General features: G+C 42.9%; 1 protein-coding gene across 2 annotated transcripts; it reads right to left on the minus strand.

Annotated features, from left to right (window-relative positions):
* Nucleotides 1-2,083: 2,083 nt before the first annotated feature.
* On the minus strand, nt 2,084-25,515 carry LOC143266918 (STAM-binding protein-like). Of its 2 annotated transcripts, none has more exons than XM_076542942.1 (11): nt 25,323-25,515; nt 18,235-18,317; nt 17,084-17,295; nt 14,559-14,637; nt 14,210-14,302; nt 13,474-13,762; nt 10,819-10,943; nt 9,936-10,073; nt 6,758-6,870; nt 5,737-5,836; nt 2,084-3,650 (listed from the first exon to the last, which is right to left on the minus strand). In XM_076542942.1, the coding sequence occupies exons 1-11, from the start codon at nt 25,498-25,500 to the stop codon at nt 3,594-3,596; spliced, it is 1,467 nt and encodes a 488-aa protein (XP_076399057.1). In that variant the 5' UTR covers nt 25,501-25,515; the 3' UTR covers nt 2,084-3,593. The 2 variants fall into 2 exon arrangements, with proteins under 2 accessions (XP_076399057.1, XP_076399062.1); XM_076542947.1 differs by lacking the exon at nt 25,323-25,515 and adding an exon at nt 22,501-22,840.
* Nucleotides 25,516-26,447: the final 932 nt, after the last annotated feature.

Raw genomic sequence — 26,447 nt, forward strand, 5'->3', positions numbered from 1 at the left:
GCATATACAAAGAGGACACCTACAGATCAATTTCCTGCACTCATCTAGCCACAGATATCCATGGAACCAGTGGTTTAAAAAAAAGCCATGCACTGTAGTGATGGAATGGTCATCAGTATGGCTTCCATGTAAGATCCACTTGTTGAGTGTTGACTTGTGGAAATGGGTGAGGACTCACTATTCTCATGCAGGAATGGCTAGGGCAATGCTTGCCACCCCTGGCTGCACTTGAGGATCCCAGCAGGAATTATTCTCTACACAAGGTATTCACTCCAGTCATGTTTCACTAATTTCTAGACTTCATAAAGAAATGTCAGTATTGGCTGCAGATTCACAGACCATCCTAGGTCTGGTCCTGGAGGAGTCAACAAGCAAATGCAGCAGGGTGGGTGTCTAGGTAACTGAACCATTAAGTTGGATATAATCTGGGACTCTGGAAAGGTTTCAATGCCCAAGAGGAAGATCCCAAGCCTTAAAAAGACAGCAAACAGGAAGACTCACATTAGAGAACACCTGTATGGTGTTCTCATGCTGCTTCCACATTCGTGGGTTATCACAGAAAAATTCAAGTCCCCGCTGTGAGATACTTCCTGTGCATCTTTAGTCAGGGAGGCCCCAGGCTTCTAAAACAATACAGGCTAGTACTAATTCTCTTGGTTGCACACCAATAGTAGATGGTAAGACCCTGCTGTTGAAGACACCACCTTTTGGTCTTAGCACATAGAGATCAGCTGAAACTGACGAGCAAACTTCCTCTGTGCTACCTAGCTTTTTTGGTGCAGGGTGGTGTTATACATAGTGCTGGGAGAAAGTAGGCATCAGTGTTCTGATTAACTATGCATTCTACATACTTTATTGCTGACCTGCTGCAGATGATGTGGCCACAGATACAATCATGGCACTATTGCTATGACAATAACCAAGCACATTCTGGTTGGGTATTTGGCCTCTTCCCAGAATGTAATTCATGTGGGTGCCATATTTCTAGTGCTAAGACCACACTGTGGCATAAAGAGGCCCATGGAGAAACATGCTACTGTCATTTTTCTAAATGGACATGTTGTCAAACTGCCTCCCAAATACGTATGTATATGTCGAAAGATTAGTACTGCTTTCCCATTGGTCAGAGAAGCTTCTTGGCATGGGGAGTGGTTAATACGTTGAATCATTTACTTGTCAAATGGTTGAGAAAAAGTGTTGAGTGTTTGGTTCCAAATGAGATGACGTGCGTGCGTGCACACATGCACACACACCATCACCATCACCATCACCATTCAGAGGCATGCTGTAAAATGACATTGAAACAATTTAAGAGGTGGAAGCTGGAGAGGAGTACTGTGAAAACCTCTTTTCTACACAAGACAAGGGCTTTGCACTCAGGAAAACCCAGCAGCTGTGTTTGTCTCCACTAAAGCTTCTCAAGGGGGAGTGCTTCAGTATTCCAGAATGCATGGTGTAGGGGTTAGTGCTCTAACCCTAGCTGAGGAGTGACTCATACTTCTTTAGGGGGAAGGAGGAGTCGTTTTTCTTTGGGGGTGTAAAGAATGGGAAGTTGGCCATGATTCAATAGAACCTCACAAACGTGCACATGCAAGAGACCCTGATTAAACTCAGCGGGTTGTTCAAATGGGAAATGGGGCAGGCAACTAGGCTTCATACAACAAGACCCTTGACCCCAAACCTGGCACGTTTACAATAGGGGTTTCAGATGGGGTTGGAGGAGCGTGGCTGAGGGAGGGGAGGACTAAGTATGATCAAGATCGATTATAGACATACAGGACAATGTCAAATGATAAAATTTAAAACCACAGCAATGAAATGTTTAATCCCAACCCTCGGGAAGCAGAAGTAGGTGAGTTTTTGTAAGTTCCAGGTCAGCCTGGACTATAAGGTGAATTTCAGACTAGAGATTGCTTCACACTGAGATACAGTCACAGTAAATAAGAAAGAAAAAGGAAATAAAGGAGAAATAATCAACTAGGACAAGGTTGCCCACCAGTATCTACTAATCCTATTAGCTGGCAATCACACCTCTCACTTAACATGATTATGTGACTCCTGATCAGAAGGAAGACTCAAGAGCTTGACACAAAACTCAACTTTAATTATAGAACTAAATAGCAATTTTAAGAAACTACAAAATCTGTTTCAAAATACACTTATATAAAGAAAATACAAGTTTCTGTGTAATTTATGGAATTTCTAGACAGGGCCAACATGAGCAGAGAATGTGTGCCCGAGCACAGTTCATGGTGAGCTGCTTTAGCCAGTCTGTCACTGGCAGTGAATTTGTCCAGGCATCCCTTGTGCAGGACAACATTTTTGTTTGCAGTTTGCTGTAAGCATTAGCCTCAGTGGTGAGTTCATCACAGCTAGGGAACTTTACATACTTCAAAACAAGCTTTTTAGGTGAGTAGACTTCTCTCTCTTGTCCAAACATCCTTCAGAGTTGTATTGTGCCGTGTTTCCTAGCCAGAGTGGTCACTCAGGAAGACAGTCTTCAGAGCAACATGGTTGTCAGACTGGATGATCTATGAGGAGGGGAGGAGGGCTAGCTGGTGCTGTTTTACATTAGACAACTATGACACAGTCCACAGAGCTGCACTCATCTTCTCTTGCCTTTCTAGGCTTGTGAAGTGGTCCACTTTGTTCCAGAGGTCCTTATTCCTTACGAGATGCCCTGGAGCTTCAAAATCACTCATCACCAAAAGTCAAAAGATCAATGAATAAAGGGTTTAAGCCTAACATGTGATGCCCAAAGATTCTTCTTGTAGCCCAGCAGAGAATCCCCATTAATAGAATATTCTTTTTTAAACTCTGGCATTTTTTCCCAGTTTCCATGTGCCAGACTATAGTGCAACATCTCACCCAGGTAGACACCATGTAGTCTGCATCAGGAACTCCAAATTCTATGTGAAATTGTACATTGTTGTTATGCCTCATCATGGCATACAGCCACTCAAAAAGCAATGACTCATCTGAGTCAGAAATTTCTCTTTAAATTATGTCATTATCAGTTAGTTTCAAGTTGTGTGCTTTATATCTTCAAAAAGTCGTTTGTCTGTCAAAGAAGCCTTCAAGCAAAGTGAGACATGTAGACTGATGTCTGGAATCAATAGAGACCTTCATCCTTCAGTTGGTTAGTGAGTGTTGGCATTACAACCTGTCCTCTAGGCTCCCTGAGGCAGGTGAGGCAAGCCAGCAAGTGTGTGCATTGGGCCCTTACACCTATACTGGATCCTGGCCAGAAAATATCATCTAAAACTAATAACAAGTAAACTATATAATAAAACCAATTTCTAGTCATTATGAATGACTATTCTAATTCATTAATAGAGCACACATCAGTGTCTTCCTCTGGGCTCTGTGAATGAGTACAGTGTGCCATTCATACACAATGTTGTACACACGTGACAAAGATGTAACATACATGAAACAGATGTAACATACACAACATACGTAGAACACATATACATATACACATACACCATCCTACATTCACTCACATATACACAAAATACACACACACACACACACACACACACACACACACACACACACACTCCCACTGATGTAGGCCTATGGGATTTAACTCATCGCAAATCTGTGACAGTCACCCGGCTGTTTTGGATGGTGACATGACTGCAGTCCTGCAATTGGAGAAAAGAAAATGTGGTTAAGGCATGGATAACTCCTGTTTTGAAACAGCTTATACCTTTTATATTATACCAAAAGAGAGCTTCATGTGACCCAGGCTAGAACACATAACCTAGGTATGCCAGAGAGATCCTGAAATTACCCTCCTGCTACTAGCTCCAAAGTGCTAGATTATAGGCAAACACCACCATGGCAGATTTCAATAGTGCTGGGAAATGAGTCCCGGGCCTGGTGCTTGAAAGAGGAGCACTCTCCCAACCGAACTTCATCCCCAGCAAAAAACCTCTGATTTGAGAAGCTCACTGAAGTTACATAGTTCTCATCCTAGCACTGAAATCCTGAAGTCAATAGAAGCAATGTCAAAAGATCTGGCACCCAACATTCCCACCAAGTTCTCCACATGGTTGGAGTCAGTGTCTCCCCGTGTATCTTTGCATCTATTTTCCAGAGTCACTTGTGAAACATTCCTTTATTAAAAGGGACCAGGAAGTTCAGTGCAATATTGGAGTCATGATGTCAATAAGATGGTAAAGGTGACCTAATAGTCCTCAAGGAGATACTCACACTTGGCATACAAAGTCATAAGGATTTATCAATCTGAAAGCCTGGCTATGTAGCCTCAGCTGGCCTCAAACTTGTGATCTCCTGCAGCAGCTACCCAAGTGCTGGTGCTACAGATGTGCTTCACCATGGTTAGGTTTGGAGGAGATCTTGCCAACTGGGAACTTGAGAACTGGTGTTTTAGACATTTTTTTTAATTGTGCAACATCTTTCAACATCCTAGCACCTAATCATTTTATCTTCTAAGATAGAGCTATGTGTTTTTTAACAGATCTTTTTTAGAAAGATCTTCCCCACAGTCAACTGAAAACCTGGCTTGATCCATGAGACTAGAAAACAGGGACTGGAGTATGGTACACTATTTAACAACACCCACTTCTCTTGCAGGGAAGTGGGCAGTAAGCAATGACTTGACTCCACATCGAGGGCATCTGCCAACTTCTTCTAACCACACAGGCACTAAACTCATGTGCAAATCCAAATGGAGAGAGAATTAAAGTCAAAACAGGGTCTACTTTTAAAAGACTACACAAGGAAGTTAAAGAAATAAAAATAATGAAATATATATCTATATATATATTTTTTAAAGAAAGCTGAAGTTTCATTAGGTCTTATTTTACTGTTAGTATAATGCAAGCTATATATAAATACACACACGCATTTATTATGATACATAGAAAGCACACACAGAGTTCTACCACTTGGAATTAGCACTCTGATCTCAGGATCTTAGCCTTCCTTCAATCTCTGTGGCTGTATCCCTCACTCATATATTTTATAGGACTGGGTTCTGGTCTTTTCACTATGTTGCTGCATTTCTTCTGAATCAAAGTGGATGAAAAAGTCCAGGCTAATGTGAAGTAAAGTGCCAGAATCTCATTGATCTGAGGCTTATCTGAGGCCCTGAGGCCTGATCAAACTATGTGTTGTTATCACAGATACAAACTGGGAGAAAAAAAAATACCTCCCTAGGCAGGTGAGCACAAAACTTCAGAATGAAATGTGCTTAATTTATCTATCTTACATGGCTTTTTCCTTGGCATTCTTATCATCCACTGAAACCTAGTAACTGACATTGATGAAGAAGAAATTAATAAGTAATAAACCTTGAATAAGCTAATGGATTCCATACTTTGTTGGTTATTTCTTTCCTCCATGTTACTGGGCATGGAATCCAGGGCATCAAGTATGCTGAGGACACACTCTATCCCTAAGTCCACCCCAGTCCCCTTCCTTTATCCTATCAACGGCCTGTAAAGTACATAGTATTAGTATCCCCAGTTATCAGGAAAAATGGTCCAGATGGCCAGCACCCTCAAAGACAGTAAATGACCAGGTTGCAAATATGAGAAACTGATATCCACAGCCCTCTGCTTCCTAGGTACATGGTTATTATGGATTCCTATGAAGGAGAGTGATGAGGTTGACCTTCCGTGAGGATCAAAAGGATGTTCAACCATATCAGCTCTATGTCCTGGCTGGGAATATGGCCTTGATTTCTTGTACACAGATACATACACAGAAGAGAGCTGAGTCCTGCTTATGAGGATGGAATCCTCTTTGGGGGCACAATGATATTTCTTTTAATCCATAAGATGTTAGTGTAAAAATTCCGACTCTGAAATGAGAAAAAGTAAAATCAGTCAAGCAAATATCCCCCCAGTCTCCTTCTCCACTCTCCTCTCCATCTTTCTCTCCTCTTGTCCCCCTTCTTTTCCTTTCTTTTCCTCCTCTTCCTCTCTCCTTTCTATAACCTCGCTCCTTCTCCTCTCTCTCCTTCTCCCCTCCTCTCCTCCTGTCTCTCCTCTGCACAATTCTTCCTCCCTCATAGACCATGTGGAACTCCTCCTCCTATCCTAGTCATCACCGTCTTTGTCCTGTTAGACCTTGTCTTTGTCATAGTCTCAATCACCCTCCCTCCCCTCTCTTTCTTCTCCTCTTCATCCTTTTCTTGTCCTCCTGCTCCTTCCTCCCCTTCTTCTTACCCCTGTATGTGTATCGCCCTCTCTGTCTCACTATCTCTGGATCCCTTTCTTGGCCTAATGATGCAAAGGAACTCAACAGTAGAAATGAGAAAGAAGAATCAAACAAAAAGGTAGGTCTGTTAGGACAATCATTGTGAGGAGCAAGTTGGGGGTGTACTGAAACCAGGGTCCAATAGCCCCTGTGAGACAAAATCCAGGGTACAAAAACTTATTACAAAAGAAAACAAGATGATTCATTGCTTTCCCAACATTAGCTCTGCTGAGGAACTCAGATTAACATGACATTGGGAATGATAAGAGATGACACTCTATGCAGTGTCCAGTGTGGAATTTCTTTAACCTCTGGCTCTTGAGGTCACTTCTTGAGGATGGAACCAGCAGTGGTGTCAGCACATCTTTTAAGAGCAGCTCGTGTTAATTAGAATGTGCACCTTAAAGAGAGGCTTTCATAGCAATCACTTAAGACACTCTGGATATTACTTCACTTTCACAGTGTTCTGAGCCATGGAGCATTTTGCTCTTGTACCTTCCAGACCTGAATCCTACATACTCACTGTTTATATTTGGGTGCACACACCACTGCAATGGATTCCGGCAACATCTTCTGGTAACAATAATGAGTGTGTAAATCCACACTCGACAAGAAGGCTGTCTGGGTTGGATGGGTCTGAGAAGACAAAAGAAGCCAAGAATTCCCAGTGAGCCCCATGCCTGATCCACAAAGGAAAGCAGTCCTGAGGAGCTCAACAACTGGTTCCCACCATGAATGCCGAAATCATGCCGGGAAAACACTCCAGTCTGCTAGGTGGAGAAGGAAGAAGGAATTATCTCTTTTGTCTTCCTGATCCATAAAGTTCCATATAAGTTGAAGCTCTCCAAATTACTTCTAAGCTGGTTCCTCCCTGAGGACAAGATCCCTTTATTCATCCATGCCTAGTTATACTGACTGCCTAAAGAGTAACCATTCCAAGTTTTGTCCTTCAGCATCTAACTTACCTCTGCTTCCCTCCTGCTAACAGCAGACTCTGATTCTATCTTCACCCAGAGTTCCCATGACTATTTCAAACATCAGTTCAGCAGTCTCTCAGGGTCTTAAGCTCCCTGCCTTCAATCCTGCCTCTGAGACCTCCCTATGTGATTTCTCCCTATGTGAAGAGGAGGCCCTTCTGTCCTTCGGGTGTGGTACTGTACACACTACTGTCACATTATCTTACCCCTCTTCCCTTTCCTTCCCTCTTTTACTTGCTCACCAGGTGTAAACACACATCAAACAACTGCATGCCAGAGTGGGGAGGAACCTTGCAGATGTTAGGCCAAGAAAGCCTGATGTAAAAGTCACGTATCTATCCATTGCATTTCAGGACATAAGCAGATATGAAGTACTGATAGCATGGAGGGGGCACACTTAGATTAACTCTATAGAGATCAAAATAGAGATAGTTAGAGCAAGAGGAAGATCAATCTCAGAGGAAGGAATTTGGAAAGCTGGACCAGGCTCTCTGCAAATTCCTGTTTCCTCAAGGAGTCATTAAACTATGGTGTTCATACATGTACACTACAAGTAAGCTATATTTTAAAATATCAAGCACTTGTAAAACTAAAAGTCAAAGAAAAAACTAAAATGAAGGAAACAAAAAACAACTAGACAAAACCATGATGAAACCATTTCCCAATTCTTGTACATGTCCATACTCTGTTAACCCAACTCTGCAAAAAGCAGCCTCATCTCTCCCTTTCCCCTAGAATCTTAGCCTAGATAGATGTGATCCTCAATATGACAGTCCTGACAAACTCCACAATAGCCATAAATTCATCAAATGACATTGTTTTCAAGTCACAGCCTGGCTGTGTAGCACAGGTTGGTGCCAAAGTCACCATCCAGCAGGCCCACCTTCCTGAAGGCTAGGCTTCCAGAACTGCCAGTACACCGAGCTTTCCATGGCTTCTTTAAACCTTGCAGTCTCTGCCCACCAAGGCCTAAAAGTCATTAGCCAACATCCTCAAAGAGCTCCAGCTCCAGCATGAGATCTGGATCCTCTTCTGCTGGAGTCTGTCCCTGGGTCACATGCTGAACTCATTCCCCCACTGTCCCCGCTGTGTGTCTTCTGTGAACCCCATAACCATTTCTCCTGCAGCCTTGTGTCTCTGTCATCCCCCACTGGGTCCTGCTCTCCTCATTAGATCTCCTCCTCAGCTGTCAGCCAATCATTTCTCTTGCTGTCAACACTCCTTATTTACCAGGTTTTCTGGGCCGGCTCCATTCAGAAGTCACAGTTTCCTCCCCTGCCTTCACTTGGCTTCCCAAAACCTCCTTCCAACTGCCAGCCAAGGTCCCACAGATGTGATATCTCACAAGTGCCTTAAATTCCCCAAGGTAGGACTGAACCCCACTTCCAAAGTCTGTCTTCCTCTAGATGCCCCACTCATGCTTATTCCATCCCCATGGGTCCAACTCCAAGCCTGCCCTATAACAGACTTGACAACCCCTATTCCTCAGCCCCTGGATCTCTGAAACCCCACATTCCTGTGCACATGGTCATCACCCTCTCATCATCATTGGAAGTGAGCAGGCCCCAAACATTAACTGACCTCCCCGCTGTTACCAGCCTTGTAACTCCTTCACTTTACCTTCTGAGCCTGGCTTTGATCGTGTCATTGTTCTGCCCAAAACACCCAGGGAGTTCTTCCTTTACTCAAAAGCAGGTCTGTTCTTTCTTCCCACACCAGACAATGGAGTGCATGGTTCTGAAGGGTCATGTCAACACAAATCTGACATCCTTTTCTAATATCAACCACAAATCCCAATGGACAGGACTGCTCACTGATGCAAGAACCCTTCCCCATGGAACTCTCCTTGGGCTTCTTTGTAAGTCATTATAAGTCACCTCGAGTGAGACTCCTCTTTCCATGAAACCCACAGTGCCCTATATTTATCTCCTAAAGAATAGAATGGACTCTGCCTCATCGAAACTGGTGCTCATTTTCTGTATGATCTCCAGGCACCAAAGGACAAATTTCCATCTCCCATGGTATATTATTGTTAGGCAAAGCATTAAGAATTTATGCAACTGAAGCATGAAGATACAGGAGACTGCCTCACATATCAGCACTTCCCAAGCTATGAGTACAAAAGTACTTGTGATCTCGAAAAACCTAGGAATAGCCAACTGATTGCGGCTTATACCTGTCCCATTCTAAGAGGAACAGCATGTTCTGTGAGTATGAAGCCATGAAAATGAGAGATTCATTCGGAAGAACTCTCTAGGGAAGGAACTATATTTCCTTCAAGATCACCACAAGCCTACACAGCATGGCCAACTACTTGAAAATCTTGTGTGCAGGTGCTCTTTTGGTGTGCACAAAGCAAGTTCTTCTCCATAAAGACAAAATGCAATCATTAGAATGAATTATCTTGACATTAAAATATGTCCAGTTTTTATATACAGCTTTTAGGGACGTGGTCTCTACACCATGTTCTCATACATCCTAGGGAAGCTACCTTTATTCATCTATTCACAAGGTATTGGAACTTTGAAGAACTGCTTTGTGTAAGAGATAAAATTAGAAGAGCTGGAAATACACCAGGAAATGTGCCTTTGACTCAAGGATGGAACACTAGTGACTGCTTGTGCTCAGAGAAAGATGATCTGGAAAGGATTGATTCTGTGATGAGAAAGAAATAGGCAGTGTGCTTAGAAAAGGACCCTGCCACAGAGAGGTGAGTGTGCTTACATGAATCCAACCTAAGGTGAGAAGCCCCAGCTCCTCTTGAACAAAAATGAGTTCCTCCTCGTTCTCAGTGTAACAAAAGTCAGGCTCTCCATTCTGCATAGGAATTATGATGTGTGTAACTTGATATTCTTCCTCTACCTGACAAGAGAAAACAACTTGTTATAATTCCCTGGCACTGTCAATCCCACTCTCTCATAACACAAGTAAGTAAAGCCCCACCCCAGTGAATGACTCTCATGCTTCTCCCTCACCTCAGTTTTTCTCCACCTGAAACACTGCTCCAGTGCTTTGCTGGGTACTGTATGAAGGCACAGAGGATAAGATGAACCTGACATGTCCCTCCTAGCACATCCTGGGACTAGGGTCTTCCCTGTAGCAGCCAATAGATCTGACTGAGGGTCTTGAAGTGTTTTATTTATATTCCAAGGCTTACCACAGAGTAGGTGATCAGACCAGACTACAAAAGGAATTGAATCCTCCTCCTTTTAGAATTAGTCAATATGCCTGTCTCCATGCCTCACACCAGACATTCTACATGGCAGCTTGCCTGCTTTTACTTCAGTGACTCACTCTGTGTGTGAACCAGGTTTAAACTTATAGGAAGCCTCCAGTCTCAGTTTGCCAATGACTGGGGTTACAGGCATAGCCACCACTAGAGTGAAAATTTGTAACTATAGCACTGAAGCAAATTGTTCAATTTCAAGGGACTCTGAAAAGCAACCAGTTGCAAAATCATCAAATTCCAGGTGGCCAGGACTTGTCATCCATGGTTCCTTCTGTGGAGTGGTATATATGGACACAGCCCCTGGATATGTTTTCTGGGAGTCATGGGAAGCCAAAGGGGAAGAAACGGTCTCAGATCAAGGAGTCTTCATATCTTTACCAGTATCCCGCATAAGACTCCACATGTTTCTATTCCTTTTTGGGTATTGTTCTTTGCAGAAAGCAGGAACTGCTCCCATAAATCCTCTGGAAGGACCACAGGGTGGAGGCCTTTGGAGTTCAGAACTGCAATGGAAAGGAGAAAGAAGTCTGAGGTTACAGGGCCTGGTGTCCCTGAGCAGAACTCAGTCTGGTAGCCTGGAGGAAAAACACAAAGTCATTGGTATTCTCTCTAGCAGCCCCCCTCCCCATGATGGAACCACAAAATAGGCAGGGAGTTTCTTCTCCAAGCTCTGGCCACAGCTGAGTGGTAGTTGTGAGCATGGTCTTTACTGTCAGTGGATGGAACAACATATTTCTGGGTGTGACCATGAGTTGGTTGCAAAGAAATTTCTGTGTAGGTTCACAGACTCAGTGGGCAAAGGGCCCTCTCAACTCTGGTGGGTAACATGGAGACTAAACAGGACAAACAGACAGAGAAATGTAAACTTCTGCTGAGTCCCTCCTGGGACAGACATGTCTTCTTTATCTGTGGTTCAGATCTCCAGGTCTGCTGGCCACTGGACTCTCAGGTCTGGACTTAACGATTCCCTGGGTCCTCATGTGTCTTGAGACTGAGTCTCATGAAAGTGGCTTCCATGGTCTGTACCTTTCAGACTTAGGCTGAGACAAACTACAAGTATTTTACAGAATTTCCACTTGAAGAAAGCCTGTTGTGAACATCCTCAGTCATGTAGACCATTTCCCCCAAGAGCTGTGAGGCCACAACAAACCCCACCAGATTTCAAGAGGTTGCAGTTGCATGAAAGCATACACAGAGATTTTCTCAAGGTCATACCATCACAGACTGTCACTAATAGGGCATGTTGTAGGGATGGAGGAAACCCTTGAGACCCTGGAACTACAGGATCACCTGTGGCACATACCACCTAGAGAAGTTGCAGCCTCAAATCCAAATGTGAGTGAAGATGGTACACTTAGCCCATCAAAGTCCCAAGGACAGATGGCTCCACTTAGCTGGAACCAGTCATCCCTCTCCTGGTTGTTTTTACAGTCCAATAGGAACTGAGCAGCTTACCCCTGCTTCTTCATTATATTATACAGATGTGTAGATTGTTGAGTACACAAGCTCACAGCTGGGAAAGGCTTCTTATTTGCATCTGGAAATGTGTGGATTGCTGAGTGCACAGGCTCAGGTCTTGCAAAGGTAGACTCTCTTATTTGCATCTAGAAATGTGTGGATTGCTGAGTACACAGGCTCAGGGCTTGCAAAGGTAGACTCTCTTATTTGCATCTAGAAATGTGTGGATTGCTGAGTGCACAGGCTCAGGGCTTGCAAAGGTAGACTCTCACTTGCATCTGGAAATGTGTGAATTGCTGACTGCACAGGCTCACAGCTGGGAAAGGCTGACTCGCCTGTGCTTAACTGAGACAGAGCATTGCAATTTGGCTTGCAGCTCCTCCTCATTCAAGAAGAGATTTTGACTCTTCCAAGGCAAGACAAGAATCAACCAATACTTTAAAAACATCTGAAAAGCCAGCCTTGGTGATGCACACTTGGAATTTCAGCATTTGCTTGCTGAGGTGGCAGGATCTCAAGTCAGGCCTATTCAGGTTTTAAGCCAAATTATAAAAATTAAAATTAAAAAATAAAAAATGAAACAAATTAGCTGAATATTTGAGAACATTTTTCTGCTATATTTGTGAATTTCCCATTTAAAAACCTTTATGTATGAATTGAGAGTGTGTTTGCACAAGTCCATGATATGTGTTTGTTTGTCAGAATGTGCACGCTGATGTGTGAGCAAGGATGCACAGGTGCTTCAGCACATCTGCAGATGTGACCTGACTGCCTGGAATTCTGAACTTCCCTGGCCCCTTTGGTCCAACAGAATCTCTTCTGTGCTTCTGTGTCTGCCCAGCTAGCTGTGCTGTGAGAAACCAGGTCTTCTCCATTCTCCCTGTCCCACCTCACCTGAAGAGAACCTTGAATGTATAGGTGGCCAACATACCCCATTGTCACGTGCTTTCTGGAGATTCCATCTCAGGTTCTGACCCTGTCACTGCCAGCGCTTCACCCACAGAGTCATCATCTCCCTGGCCCTAATTGAGGATTTCCTGTGAGAGTCTACCAAATGCTGAAAACATAATCTCATGCACCCAAAATTCTGTTGCCCTCACATCTCTCCATTATGTCCTAAGATTATCTAAGAGTCCAACTTTCATAAAGTAACAATGCACAGCACATTCCTTATGATGGAAGATGATTCAGTATTTTCTTAATGTGCTTCTTCAAATCTCTACAGAGCTCAGAAAAGATGAGGATCTGAATTCAAACAAGTTTTGAGGAAACTTGTCTGGGTAAACTAAGTTAAAGGTTATTTTGACAAGACAGATGGCAGGAAGGAATGAGACAACACTCATCATAGGAGGTTCTGTTACCACAGCAAAGTGGATCCGTGGAAGCAAATGGCCGAGGACGTGGACAAGGGGAAGGAACATTCTCTGTCGCTCAGTGCTCTAGACCTCAGACACCTGTGCACCAGCACTGCCTTACTTTACTGGAAAGCTGGAGTCTGTTTTGTGTGGCTGACCCAGATGCAGGGAAACACTTATATACAAGTCATTTCCAAGTCATGGACCTGTGGTGACTCACCTGGGCTTCTCATCATTTTAGTCTCCCCACAGGGAGTGTCTGATGAAGTGATGGGTGTTATCTCCTCAAAGCATCCCTGTGGGCCACACACCACTTGTTTCCCAGGTGTGCTTCCTCTTGAAGGTTCTTCAGCCTTTGTTGTTGATGTCAGGCTGGGCCCCACCATTCCACGATGCACAAATCTATGCAGAAGAGCACTGAATTTGGGGAAGTTTGGGAAGTTTTTCCCATGATTTTTTTTATCCTCCCCAAATGCCTTGATTTTTGCATCTTCTGCTCTTCTTTTCTTCTACAGAAAGAAAAACAGATTTAAGTTACGTCTTCAAATGCCAGAAGAAAAAGCCTTACCAGCAAAGAGATGAAAAAAGTGTAGGTAGGTCTGTTTAGGTCTGACATCTCAGCATAGGGCCCATGGAGCACCAGGTCTATGGAGAACAGCTACCACCACCTTAGTCAGTTCCTGTAAAGCCATCTTCAGTAACAATGAAGTCTCAATATTCTCAGTGCCCTACTGCACTTTGTGTGTGTGTGTGTGTGTGTGTGTGTGTGTGTGTGTGTGTGTATGTATGTATGTATGTATGTGTGTTGGCTTGTCTGGATAAAGTGCATGTGTGTTCAAGTGAGTATGCGGCCTATCCATTAGATCATAGACTCACTGAAACAACACAACACAATCCCAGAACACAGGCTGACCAAATGACACACAATCCTCCTTCCTCCATGCTCACACACTGACCTTATCTGCCAGGTAGCCTTCACCCTCCTTAGGATGTCGTCTTCGGAATGTGAATTTTAGGTTCTCAGCTTTATCAACAACGTTATTTATAGTCTGCAATACAAAACAGAAATGGAAAATTTGAACAGTTCTAATGTCAGAAAAGAGAATAAGAAAACAAGTGGGGAGAGGCAGCAGTATCTCATGCATGACTTGAACCCCATTTCCTGCCATCCCTCTCCTCTGTACTGCTATGCTGAGGCAGAATCAGCTCCCCTCCTACCCAGGGTCATGATCTGTTGCTTTTCTCTAAGTAGTTCACTGCTGTTATGGAGATTTTAGATCAGTCACATAGACAATGAAGACTCACCTTGTTGATTTTGGATCTTATTCGAGCTGAAAGACACTTCTGATATTGTGGGTCTTTTGTGAGTTTCTCCACAAAGAGTCTAAAGGAATAGAGCAGAGTGACTAAAATGTACAAAAAGTTCCAAGTATCAAATGAGGCCCTGATGAAATTCAGGGTTTGAGAAGTTCCTGGACTGAGTAAAAGCACACCCTGAAATCCCACATCCCCTTATCCTCCAGTGCCAGGAGAGAGAAAGATCCTCACTCTTCTATCTACTGGTACATTCAACAAACATCAGCTATCAAGAAGTATAAAACAACCTCTGGAGGCATCACAATCCCTGACTTCAAGATCTACTATAGAGCTACAATAATAAAAACAGCTTGATATTGGCATAAAAACAGACATGTGGACTATGGAACTAAACTGAAGACCCTGACATTAATCCACACACTTATGAACATTTGATTTTCGACAAAGAAGCAAAAACTGTACAATGGGGAAAAAAAGAAAGCATCTTCAACAAATGGTGTTGGCATAACTGAATGTCAACATGTAGAAGACTGCAAATAGATCCATATCTGTCAACCGTGCACAAAACTTTAGTCAAAGTGGATCAAAGACCTCAACATATATCCAGTTACTCTGAACCTAAAAGAAGAAAGTAGGAAGTAGTCTTGAACATATTGGCACTGGAGGTCACATCCTAAATACAACACCAGTAGCACAGACACTGAGAAACAATCAATGGGACCTCTTGAAACTGAGAAGCTTTTGTAGGGCAAAGGACATGGTCAACAAGACAAAATAACAGCCTACAGAATGGGAAAAGATCTTCACCAACCTCACATCTGACAGAGGGCTGATATCAAGAACAAATAAAGAACTCAAGAAATTAGGCATCAAAACAACCAAGAGTCCAATTAAAAAATGGGCTATAGTGCTAAACAGAGAATTCTCAAAAGAAGAAGCTCAAATGGCTGAAAGACATTTAAGGAATTGTTCAAAATTCTTAATCATCAGGGAAATGCAAATCAAAATGACTCTGAGATACCACCTTACACCTGTCAGAATGGCTATGATCAAAAACACTGAAGACAGCTTATGTTGGAGAGGATGTAGAGCAAGGGGAACACTCCTACACTGCTGGTGGGAATGCTGGTACAACCACTTTGGAAATCAATATGGCGCTTTCTTAGAAAATTGGGAATCAACCTCCCTCAAGACCCAGCCATACCACTCTTGGGCATATACCCAAGGAATCCTCAATCATACCACAAGGACACATACTCAACTATGTTCATAGCAGAATTATTTGTAATAGCCAGAACCTGGAAAAAAACCTAGATGCCTTTCAACTGAAGTGTGGATAAATAAAATGTGGTACATATACATAATGGAGTATTACTCAACAGAGAAAAACAATGACATCATGAGGCTTGCAGGCAAATGGATAGAACTAGAAAACATCATCCTGAGTGAGGTAACTCAGACTCAGAAAGACAAACATGGTATGTATTCACTCATAAGTGGATACTAGATATAAAGCAAAGGATAACCAGACTGCAACTCACAACTCCAGGGAGGCTACCTACTAAAGAGGACCTTAAGAAAGACACAGGGATCACCCAACAACAGAGAAATGGATGAGATCTACATGAACAAACTGGAGTGTGGGGGGGTAATGGAGGGCAAGGGTCAAGGGAAAGAGAGGTTAGGGGAACAGGAGGTCCCAGCTGGACCAAGAACACAGTGTGAGAACAAGTAAAGAGATACCATGATAAATAGACCCTATGGGAATAGGAAGAAGCAGAATGCTAGAGAGATCCCAGAAATCCACAAAGATTCCTCCACTATAGACTACTGGAAATGGTCAAGAGAGTGCCTGAGCTGACCTACTCTGGTGATCTCAGGGCTAGTTATGACTGGTGAGACATTTACCCTTACCTTTCCTCAAACACACAATGTTCTTGTCGTTGAGACTATAGGAGTCATTCCCTGGGGACAGCTCTGCAATCTTATTCTGCCAACCCAATATGGTGAACAGCTCAGGGACTCTGCTGAGCCACTCCAACACTAGGTGGTCCACAGCCCAGTCCTCTGGTGGCTGTGTAGCTACAGGAAAGGCTAACCTCTTTCCTATACCAATCAATAGGCTACAGGATGTAGAGAAGAGGAATCTGGCTCTGCCACACACAGCAATAAGCCTATGACTGGCTGCCTGGGTAGAGATAAAGCAGTGAAAACACTCACCAATGCAGACACATCCTATTCACCTGTCAACTCTTTTGTCTAAAAGCTGGGCCATGTGGGCACAAGCTTAAGAACTCTCCTACTCATGAAATCCCTTATATGGGATACCACCAACTTTGGTCCTCATGTCTTTGAACAGTAAGGAAAAGCACATGTGAGATCTGCCAGAAATCTGATTAAAAGATGACTTTGACAAGTTCCATAAGGTCAGCAAGGGTAGGAAGCATGAAGAGGATGACAGGATGAGTGAGGGATCAGTCATGGGAAAAGAGGTGGAAAATGCAGGTTCTCACGTTGAAAATTTGTGATACATCACAAGCGCTTCCTCTGTGAGGCCTTCACTTAGCAGGTCTTCTGCTTTTAGCTGATAGGTCTTCAGCTCAAGGTAAGATTTCCAGGGAATTTTATTATTGATGTAAATATTCTGCTCAAGAGAGCTTAAAAGTTGGAACTGCTCTTGGGTCAGGAGAGTGACATCTTTATGTCTGCGGATGGTGCTCCTGACCTAAGAAAAAGAGAAGATGGGGAACATCAAAATGCATCTCCTGCCATCCTGCCATTCCAGCAATCTAGAACACATAGACATGTCCGCGCGCACATGCGCGCGCACACACACACATCTCCCTAATGTAAAATAAAACACCACGTTGGTGATTCAGCTCAATAAATGTATGAACAAACCCAGCCTAGGATCCTCTTACTACAGCAGTAAAGAGTTGGAAATAGGGATGTCTGTGTCCTTTGAAAACAATGTGAAGGAGCTCTTGGGTAGCATTTAACTTAAGGAACAGACCTTACCTACCACCTCTTTGTTGAGATTTGCACTAGAAGACATACATAGGTGTGAGTGGTTGTGTACACATCAGAGGATTGTGCTTAAGCATAAACCCAGCAGTTACCACGCGGGCTTCTTCTGATGTTACCAAGGCAATAGAGAGCACCCAAGCTTGGAGGAAACTCTACTCATACCTTCCACAATGTAATCTCAGCTAGAAGCAAAAGGATTTGTGATGGGGTGCCCAAAGTGATTTAATTAGTATCTATGATACTCAAGTCTTCAAGAGCCTTTGTGAGACAATGGCCAAGGAAAACTCAGTTCCTGCTATTTAAGGATTTCTGGAACTAAGGCTCAGAATCACAGAAGAAGAAAAAAACCCTTTGGGAACTGTGAGCTCCGGGGACCACAGCATTGCACAAGCCCTTCTTGAACCTTTTCTAGGGAGTCTGTGTCTTTGAGAGCAGAAGTATAATGAATTCTAGAGACAAACTGCTCACAGTATTGACTTGCTTTCTGTGATCACACTTATGATGTAAGACATGTCCACCAGGGAGAAAAAAAAGTGAGGTTCACTAGTTTAAACACAGAAAAGGGCACCAGGCTTTTACATTTCCTCCATATGATTGCATACAAATGACCTCTCTTTTCAGCAGCAATGAGACTTACCTCCTTCGGAGCTCCAGCAATGAAAGGTCCTTTAATACCTGGACAGCTCTGATGGTCTGTGAGCCAGGGTTTGAGAATATCACCTGTTACCAGATACAAGTAGTTAGGAAAGGAGCTACTTTGCTTCTCCAATAATCAATGTTAGTTTATGTTAATTTACATATTACCAACTCACTGACCACTATGGCCATGGAGATACAGGCTTTAATCCTGCAATTTCCTGGCTGAGATAGTAGTCACAACCTGAATTCTATTTTAACTTAAAAACTAGGATTAAATAAATTTTTTAAGAGTTTCCAAAGGAGATCAATTCAAGATGGCAGGGGCTTCTGGCATCCACAGGCCCATGGAGCAGCTCTAAGGAGTCTGAGAGACCCAAGGAGGGTCAGATTGGAGATAGGGCAGCAGAGGATGAATCTGAGAGAGCAGAGAATCTCAGAAACAACTAAAATATTGCAGGTCCTATGGGGAGATGCTTTTAAGAAGTGGTCTCATGAAATTGAAGGAGAAGAAGAAGAAGAAGAAGAAGAAGAAGAAGAAGAAGAAGAAGAAGAAGAAGAAGAAGAAGAAGAAGAAGAAGAGCAGAGCAGATTCTATACATGGGCCAGAGAGAAGTGAACCTATAGCTGCTGAAGTTCACACTAATGGAGATGGAAAATGGTTCGTTTTCTGGATTGGGTTTCCTCAAAAGGCCTCCAGGGACTGTGCTGTAGTTGGGGGCCATGTTAGTGTCCATAGTCCATGCTACCACCAGAAACCATGTGGAAGTCAATGAGCCTTGCTGCCACTGGCAATTCCAGGCAAGGGAGCTTCTTTTTGCAGTGGTAACAATGACTGTAGACTTATAATTAAGAATGAGAAACACATCACAGAAGCCTTTTCCCACCTTCAAATAAAAAGGGAAGCAGTCTAGACAGTAAGACACTGAAGGAGTCCTTAAATTGTAATAAAGATGCTGAAATACAGCTCTTTTCAGTTGATGTCTTCCAGCAGGAGATGTGGCTATTGAGTGTGGGGAAGGACTCAGTTATTTTAAAAGGGCCGGCCAATGAGACATTCACCATGATCCAATGACTATATGAAAAACAAAATTTAGAACTTATGTACTTTTTTCCTTCTTTTGGACAGGCACAGGGTGGGAGAATGCCCCTGGGAGGAATGGGAAGCTATTTTGATCAGGTGCATTATATAAAATTGCCAAATAATCAATAAAAATATTATGTTAGAAAACATGTACAATGAATAGAAAATATTCCCCTAAAACTCTACAGGGATTTATATTTAGGGAATGCTCTCCAGGAACTCATTATGCATCAGAGGGTGCTAGCCATGAACTAGTAGTTACTCAGCTATCTCAACTCCCAAGTCCTGTCCCTGAAACTACTTTTAGAGATTTTCTTTGGGGACCACAGCAGGAGACACAGTTGCTAATGTGCCCTAGACTTAAAACACAGCCCCAATTCTCTACCCTGGAGGTCCTGTCCTAACTGTGTTCCTCAGGTCTAGAAGGGTTGCTCACTGATCTCTAGGTAGGACACAGATGCTTTTCCAGCCAGCTTCACCAAGGCAACCCTGCTCATGGATGAGTAGCCACCAGTTCCCCTCACATTCCAACACTACTGCTCAACAGCACTAACATGGAAATGCTAATTTGGAAAACTGATGGAGGGTTGCTGCTGCTGTAACGGAGCATCTTGGCTCTGAGTGTGTCCGTCTATACACCTGGCTCTTTCCCTGCTTCTGTGGAAATGCTCTCAGGAACTATCTGAGTACTTTATCGATACTGAGCTCATAAACACTTAGCACCTCAGTGAGTTCAGAGCCCAGTCTGTCAGATTCCACTGTGGAATGTAAAGATCCATTTAGTGAGAGAGAAAATGCTCTGTCCAAAATCATAACCCCACATATATCAGGGGTAAGATTCTAGTCAGGACACCAGCTTCTAGTTCAATATTCTACCCATGATTCCACACTGTCTGGACTTCTCAAAATGTATGGGAAAATTGAATGAAAGAAACGTTTCAATTTCTTTCCTTACCAGACATTGTTGGGAAAATAATAGGAACACAGTTATAAGAATCAGATAACAAAAACACTGTCTGGATTCAGAAACAGAAAACCCACATGTCCAGGATCAGAGATACTGGACACTGGGGAAAATTGTTTGTCAGCATCATAAGGACAGTAAGACCATTCAGATACTGAATGGCTAAGAGGTAGAGTGATGTCATAAAGTTACACTGGTACCCTAGTCAAAGACTTCTTGGAAAAAAGAGCAAATAAATTAGAGGAGCAGATAGTTGGCTCCTATCTTTTCTTTGTAGTTCTATGATTCCTTACGATCTGCAAGTCTGTCCTGTAGTGAAGACAATGACTGTGAAGATGAAGAAGCAGCTTCAATTTGAAAGCTGATCCTGAAGGTGCATAGACTCCGCCACACATTCGACAATTCATGTGTTCTCCAGAGGTCAGAGAAATAAAGGACCCAGTACTGTCTCTCAATCCTTTCTAACCGAGCTAGCAGTGTGTGCAGAAAGAATTCTATTTTCTTTTTTTTTTTTCAGGAATAATTTTCTTTGTGACTGAAGCTGGCTTGAGAGTCACCATTTATCCTAATTTTGCCAACAACCGGCATCAATCCTCCAGCTTCAGCCACCTAGGTGCTGAGATTTCACTCATGAGCCCAGACACTCAGCTCAGAATTGTTACGATGTATCTATAGCATGCTCATTTTCATATTTTTTCTTTAAAGACAGGGTTTCTCTGTGTAGTTTTGGAGCCTGTCCTGAATCTTGCTCTGTAGAGCAGGCTGGACTCAAACTCACAGAGATCCACCTGCCTCTACCTCCCAAGTGCTGGGATTAAAGGCGTGCACTACCACTCAGTTCATTTTCATAATTGTTGAGCATCACCAGTATTCAAGAAATCAGCCAAGAAAAAACAAACACAAAAGTTATCTTTCCTGATACACTGGCCCTCCTAGTCACACATTTTCCCATCCTCAGTTGACTTCCTGGTCTACTAACCTACATGTTCACTAAATCCATCACTGTTTGCCCTGTGCTAAGCAAATTACTCAATCACCAGAGAAATTTATGATTCAATGAAGTCTTTTGGCTCCCTTCTGCATTCAGTCCCATAAATCCTATGTTACCATGGTTAACACCTCCAAGTTCCATGCTCGCTCCTTCCTCCATTCTATTTTCTCCCCCACCACTGCATTTTTCTATTTTCTTGACTGTCTCCAGGTCCAGGTGGCCTGTTCTTTTTGTAAAAAGCCCCAAAGTGCTCTTCCAATAGCTTCAGCCTCCCTGCCCTGTGATTCTTCCTCCTCTCTAGTTCTCTTTTAATTAGACCGAAGACTCCAAACATTGGGAATGCTAATTATTAAAACTCCATTGGTTTTACTTTATTTCTTCAGGAATGGTCTTTAACACCCAAGTCACTGTGCAGCTAGAGACTGGCATGGTCTCCTTGATTCTCCTGCCTCTGTCTTCCAAGGGCTGAGATTACAGGGGTATGGCACCATGATCTGACTAAACACTTTAGGAGTTTGTGTGGAATGTGGGCCAGGGTTGTACAGCTATCTGTAAACTGTACCAAACATGGGTGAGGACATTGTCCCAGTGTGCAGGTGCCAGAGAGAGCACAGAAATAGAGAACACTGTCATTCACTGTAACAAACAGTCCTGCTTTAGCAGGGAAAGCAGACTTTCCTCTCCTCAACTGCTTCAGGGAAGACACATGTGCAGCCACAGAAGAGGGAGGGACATCTGCCTAGCCAGAAAAGGTCAGCTATTCTCAGCTGCTAATGGAACACTGCCAGATACATTCTCGAGTCCCCTCATATTTCACCACTAATGTTGACCAGCACCAACTGTGAAGTATCATTGTGGAAAACTGTGTAAAGGGAAGTATCTTGGCCCTCGGTTCTCCTCATTACATACCCAGATCTCTCTCTGCTTCAGCTGAAACAGTCCCAGAAACTCTGACTTTCTTCTCTGTGTTTTGCTCCTAAAGACTCAACATCTCAGAGATCCCTGAGCCCTGCCAGCCTGTTATCTCACCAAGGAAGGTGAAGGAACATTCAGTGAGAGGATGAGGAAATACTCTGTCCAAATCTCAACCCTAGGAAATGTCAGAGCCAAGACCACGATAGGGCACCAACCTGTTGTTCAGCACTTTCCCCTTTATTCCACATTGTTTTGATGCTTCCCATTTTAGTGAGCTGCCCAATTAAATAAACAGTAAAGTTTCTTTTCCTACCTGACATCTTCAAGTCAGGAACAGAACAGGAGTAGGATCTGGGTAAAGGGATGGGGACAAAACAGGAGTAGGATCTGAGTAAAGGGGTGGGGACAAAACAGGAGTAGGATCTGGGTAAAGGGGTGGGGACAAAACAGGAGTAGGATCTGGGTAAAGGGGTGGGGACAAAACAGGAGTAGGATCTGGGTAAAGGGATGGGGACAAAACAGGAGTAGGATATGGATAAAGATGTGAGAGATCGGGTTGTTAGGTTTCACAGTAAAAAAAATCACGTCTGTGCAGGATCAAAGATGCTCAGCACTGAGGTACAGTTGGTCACGCATGGCAACCTCAAGACTCCATCTGGTGCTGATTGGTTGAGGGAGGAATGATGTCATAAAGCAGATGAAAGCCAATAGGTTTCCCAGAAGCTATGTTTAAAAAGTGACAGTTGGACACCTGCAGGAAGACTAGAGCAGCCGTACATGGCTGCAATCTGGGCAGCTTAAAGCACACAACCCAGACATGACAATTTCTAGTCCTAGACCCTTAGTTCAGGAAGAGTGTCACGTGTTTCGCACAAGTGGTCATTAATAAAGTCATTTATTATTGACACATGATTTTCATATTTCAACAGATAAAAATGTATTTTTATGCACAGATGATGTCCTTGGTGAACATCATAGATACTGTTTTACTGCTGTGAAGAGCCACCACAGCCAAGACTACTACAGGTAGAGCTCCAGGAGTCCAATTGGTGAGAGAGAGGAGGGATTATATGAGTAAAAGATATCGAGACTATGATTGGATAAAGCACAGGGACAAATAGCCAAACTAGTAGAAACACATAAACTGTGAGGAGCCCCCATGAAACTGGACCAGGCCCTCTGGATAAGTGAGACAGCTGATGAACTTGGAACTGTTTAGGAAGCCCCCAGGGAGTCGGACCAGGACCTGTCGTCAGTGCAGCAGCCAGCTTTTTGGAACCTAGGGCCTATGCTGAGACACTTTGCTTAGCCTCGGTGCAGGGAGGTAGAGACTGGACCTGCCTCAACTGAATCTACCAGGCTGAGCTTACTCACCATGGGAGACCTTGCTTTGGAGGAGGTGGGGATGGGAGGTGGATTGGAGGGGGGAAGGTTGGGGTGTGAAAGGAGGGAGGACAGGGGAATCATGGCTGATAAATAAAAGTAAATTATAAAATAAAAATATTTATTAAAAAAACCTCATCTTTAGTGAAGTATACCACACCTAGAAAGACAAATATGGTATATACTAGTTTATATGTAAATATTAGCTGTTAAGGCTATCATAATCATAACCAAGCAAAAATCCATTTAACTACAAAGGTCTGTTGTAAAGGACTGAGCACAGGTAGATCTCTCTAGGAAAGGGAAATAGAACAGTTATGGATAGGTAAGGGGGGACTAGAAGTGGAGGATCATGGAGAGGAGGAGGGAAGAGGACAGGGAGGAAATACATAGAGAGACAGCTAAAACTAAGAGCCATCTGAATGGGTAGATTAGAAATCTGACAGAGAAAAAGATTTCTAAAATATATACATATGTGAAGATGATCTACATGAAATCACCAAATACTGGGGAAACAGAGCTCCAACTGGACATCTCTTGTCACCAAATGAAGCTTTCATTAGCAGGATTGGGTTACATCTAGTTGAGCTGCTGACCAAAGGGGTTCTTGTGAATCTCCAAATAACTGAGGTTATGGCCAGGGCTATAGGTTGTCATGCACAAACTGACAGCAAGACCTCAACTGTTAAAAAGAACACCAACAATTCATTGAGCATGAACATAGAGAAGTCAAACTGGTGCCTACATACAGCCTTCACACCTATAGTCTAGCATCTTTTGTACAGGGAGGTACTCTACCAAAGGGGAAACATAAACAGTAACACCAAAGGAGAAACGTAAACAGGAACGTAGCCATGAACCCCTTGATCTACAATGGTGTCCTGCCAACAAAATATACTTAGTGCAATGGTGCTACAAATCTTGTGGGAGTAAACAACCAATATCTTATTGGACTTAAGGCCCACACCATGATATAGAACACATACTGGACACTGGTTAGATAAGCAAGAACCTGAGACTAGAAAGGTCAGAGATCTAGTATGAAACCCAATAACACCTTTCCAAATGAAACAAAACATAGCAAGAAAAACCTCCTAATGATATTCCACATACTCAGAGTATGGCATACTCAAAGATATCTACGGCATATCTATGACATACTCATAGATAACTGCTCAGTCATCAAGAAGACTTTTCCCCAGTGGACAATAGGTTTAGGTGCAGAGCTCTACCCTATGCAGAAAATGAGAGAACTTAGAATGCTTAGCCTAGAACAGATGTCTCTATCAAATCCTTCCCCTCAGACCACAGGGGGTGTTGTGAAAGAGGAGGCAGATAGAGTGTGGGACCCAGAATAGATGGAGAAAACTAAGAGTACAGGTTCTCTAGATCAAGAATATTGAGGCACAATTGAATTTCACGAGGACTGTGCAGCATGCACAGGGCCTGCATGAGTCTACACCAAATTGGGTCCTAGACCTGAAAAGAAATTTGGACACATAATCCTATCCATAAACTGGAAGCTATTTCCAATTGATAACTACTTGCAAGTGAAAATTTGATTTTCTCCAAGTGTAGTTGGGGGCTTCCCTGGGTCCCACCTGGTCTGCAGCCACTCAAATCCAAATAAATACACAGAGGCTTATATTAATTATGAACTCTATGGCCATTAGCTCAGACTTATCACTGACAAGCTCTTACACTTAAATTAACCCATAATTCTTATTTTTGTTTTGCCATGTGGCTTGGTACCTTTTCTCAGTTCTGCCATGTCATCTTGCTTCCTCTGTGTCTGGTTGGTGACTCCTGACTCAGCCCTTCCTTCTCCCAGAATTCTCCTCATTTGCTTGCCCCACCTATAATTTCTGCCTGGCTGTTGGCCAATCAGCATTTTATTAAACCAGTGCACGAGAGCAATATTCCACCGCATTTCCCCTTCTCTGTGTAATCAAAAAGAAAAGTTTTAATTTTAACATAGTAAAATTACATATAATAGAAAAGTTATCAAGCAAGAATTACAGTTATGACTGGACCTGCCTGTACTGAGTCTACCAGGTTGATCTCAGTCCTCAGGGGAGGATTTGCCCTGGAGGAGGTGGGAATTGGGTGTGGGCTGGGGATAAGGGGAAGGTGTGGGAGGGGGGAGAATAGGGGAACCCGTGGCTTATATGTAGAACTGAATGGTATTGTAAAATAAAATAAAATAAAAAATAAAAATAAATAAATAAAAAGAATTACAGTTACAATATCTAGTCTATTTGTATTTGGCAAAATTAAAGAAAATATTCTATCATCTATCCTATTTTTGTGAATCTAAAGTTTCATATCCAATTTATCTTTTATCATAGCCAAGGAAAATTATATCTAGACTTCAACTATATCAAAGACCTCAGAAAGATATATTACCTAAGTAAATAGGAAGTACCATTGTAAGCAACTTCTAAAAATTCTGGAAATGACAGAGACAGCTGCCTGCCTGTACAGTCATTCAAAGTTCCTCTGCAATGTTGGGGCATCTTTCTTCATACTATAGGCCTAGAGTTTCTTAGTTGCTTCTCTCTGTGTCCTGTTTCTCTCTGTGTCTGGCAGTTTCTTCTGCAAAGCAGGAACCTGAAGGACCATCTCACCTTGTAAATTTCAGTGGTCATCTTCCTATGGGTCCTGCATGTCCAGTTTATACAACATATATTCAGTCAGTTAATGCAAAGGGATTTTTTTTTGCCCAGTTGTTAATTTTTGTGACAAAGAAAGCAAACTCCATAATGATTTTCTTCAATGCCCATTATCTTCTTTGAAGTAGATTGGTGTGGCCAGAAGCAGACATGTCTCAATGTCCAGAAAGTCAAACTTCTTAAAATATTTTAAATGACATATTAT

This window comes from Peromyscus maniculatus, chromosome 1 (genome assembly GCF_049852395.1).
Source record: "Peromyscus maniculatus bairdii isolate BWxNUB_F1_BW_parent chromosome 1, HU_Pman_BW_mat_3.1, whole genome shotgun sequence".
In the NCBI taxonomy this organism is placed as follows: Eukaryota; Metazoa; Chordata; class Mammalia; order Rodentia; family Cricetidae; genus Peromyscus; species Peromyscus maniculatus.

Coding starts and splice junctions, on each gene's coding strand:
- LOC143266918 (XM_076542942.1), bottom strand. CDS start 25,500: ATGCGGTGGAATATTGCTCTCGTGCACTGGTTTAATAAAATGCTGATT. Junction 14,638..17,083: donor ATGTATCACAAATTTTCAAC/GTGAGAACCTGC, acceptor CTATTCCTTTAG/ACTCTTTGTGGAGAAACTCA. Junction 13,763..14,209: donor AAGGCTACCTGGCAGATAAG/GTCAGTGTGTGA, acceptor TTCTTTCTGTAG/AAGAAAAGAAGAGCAGAAGA.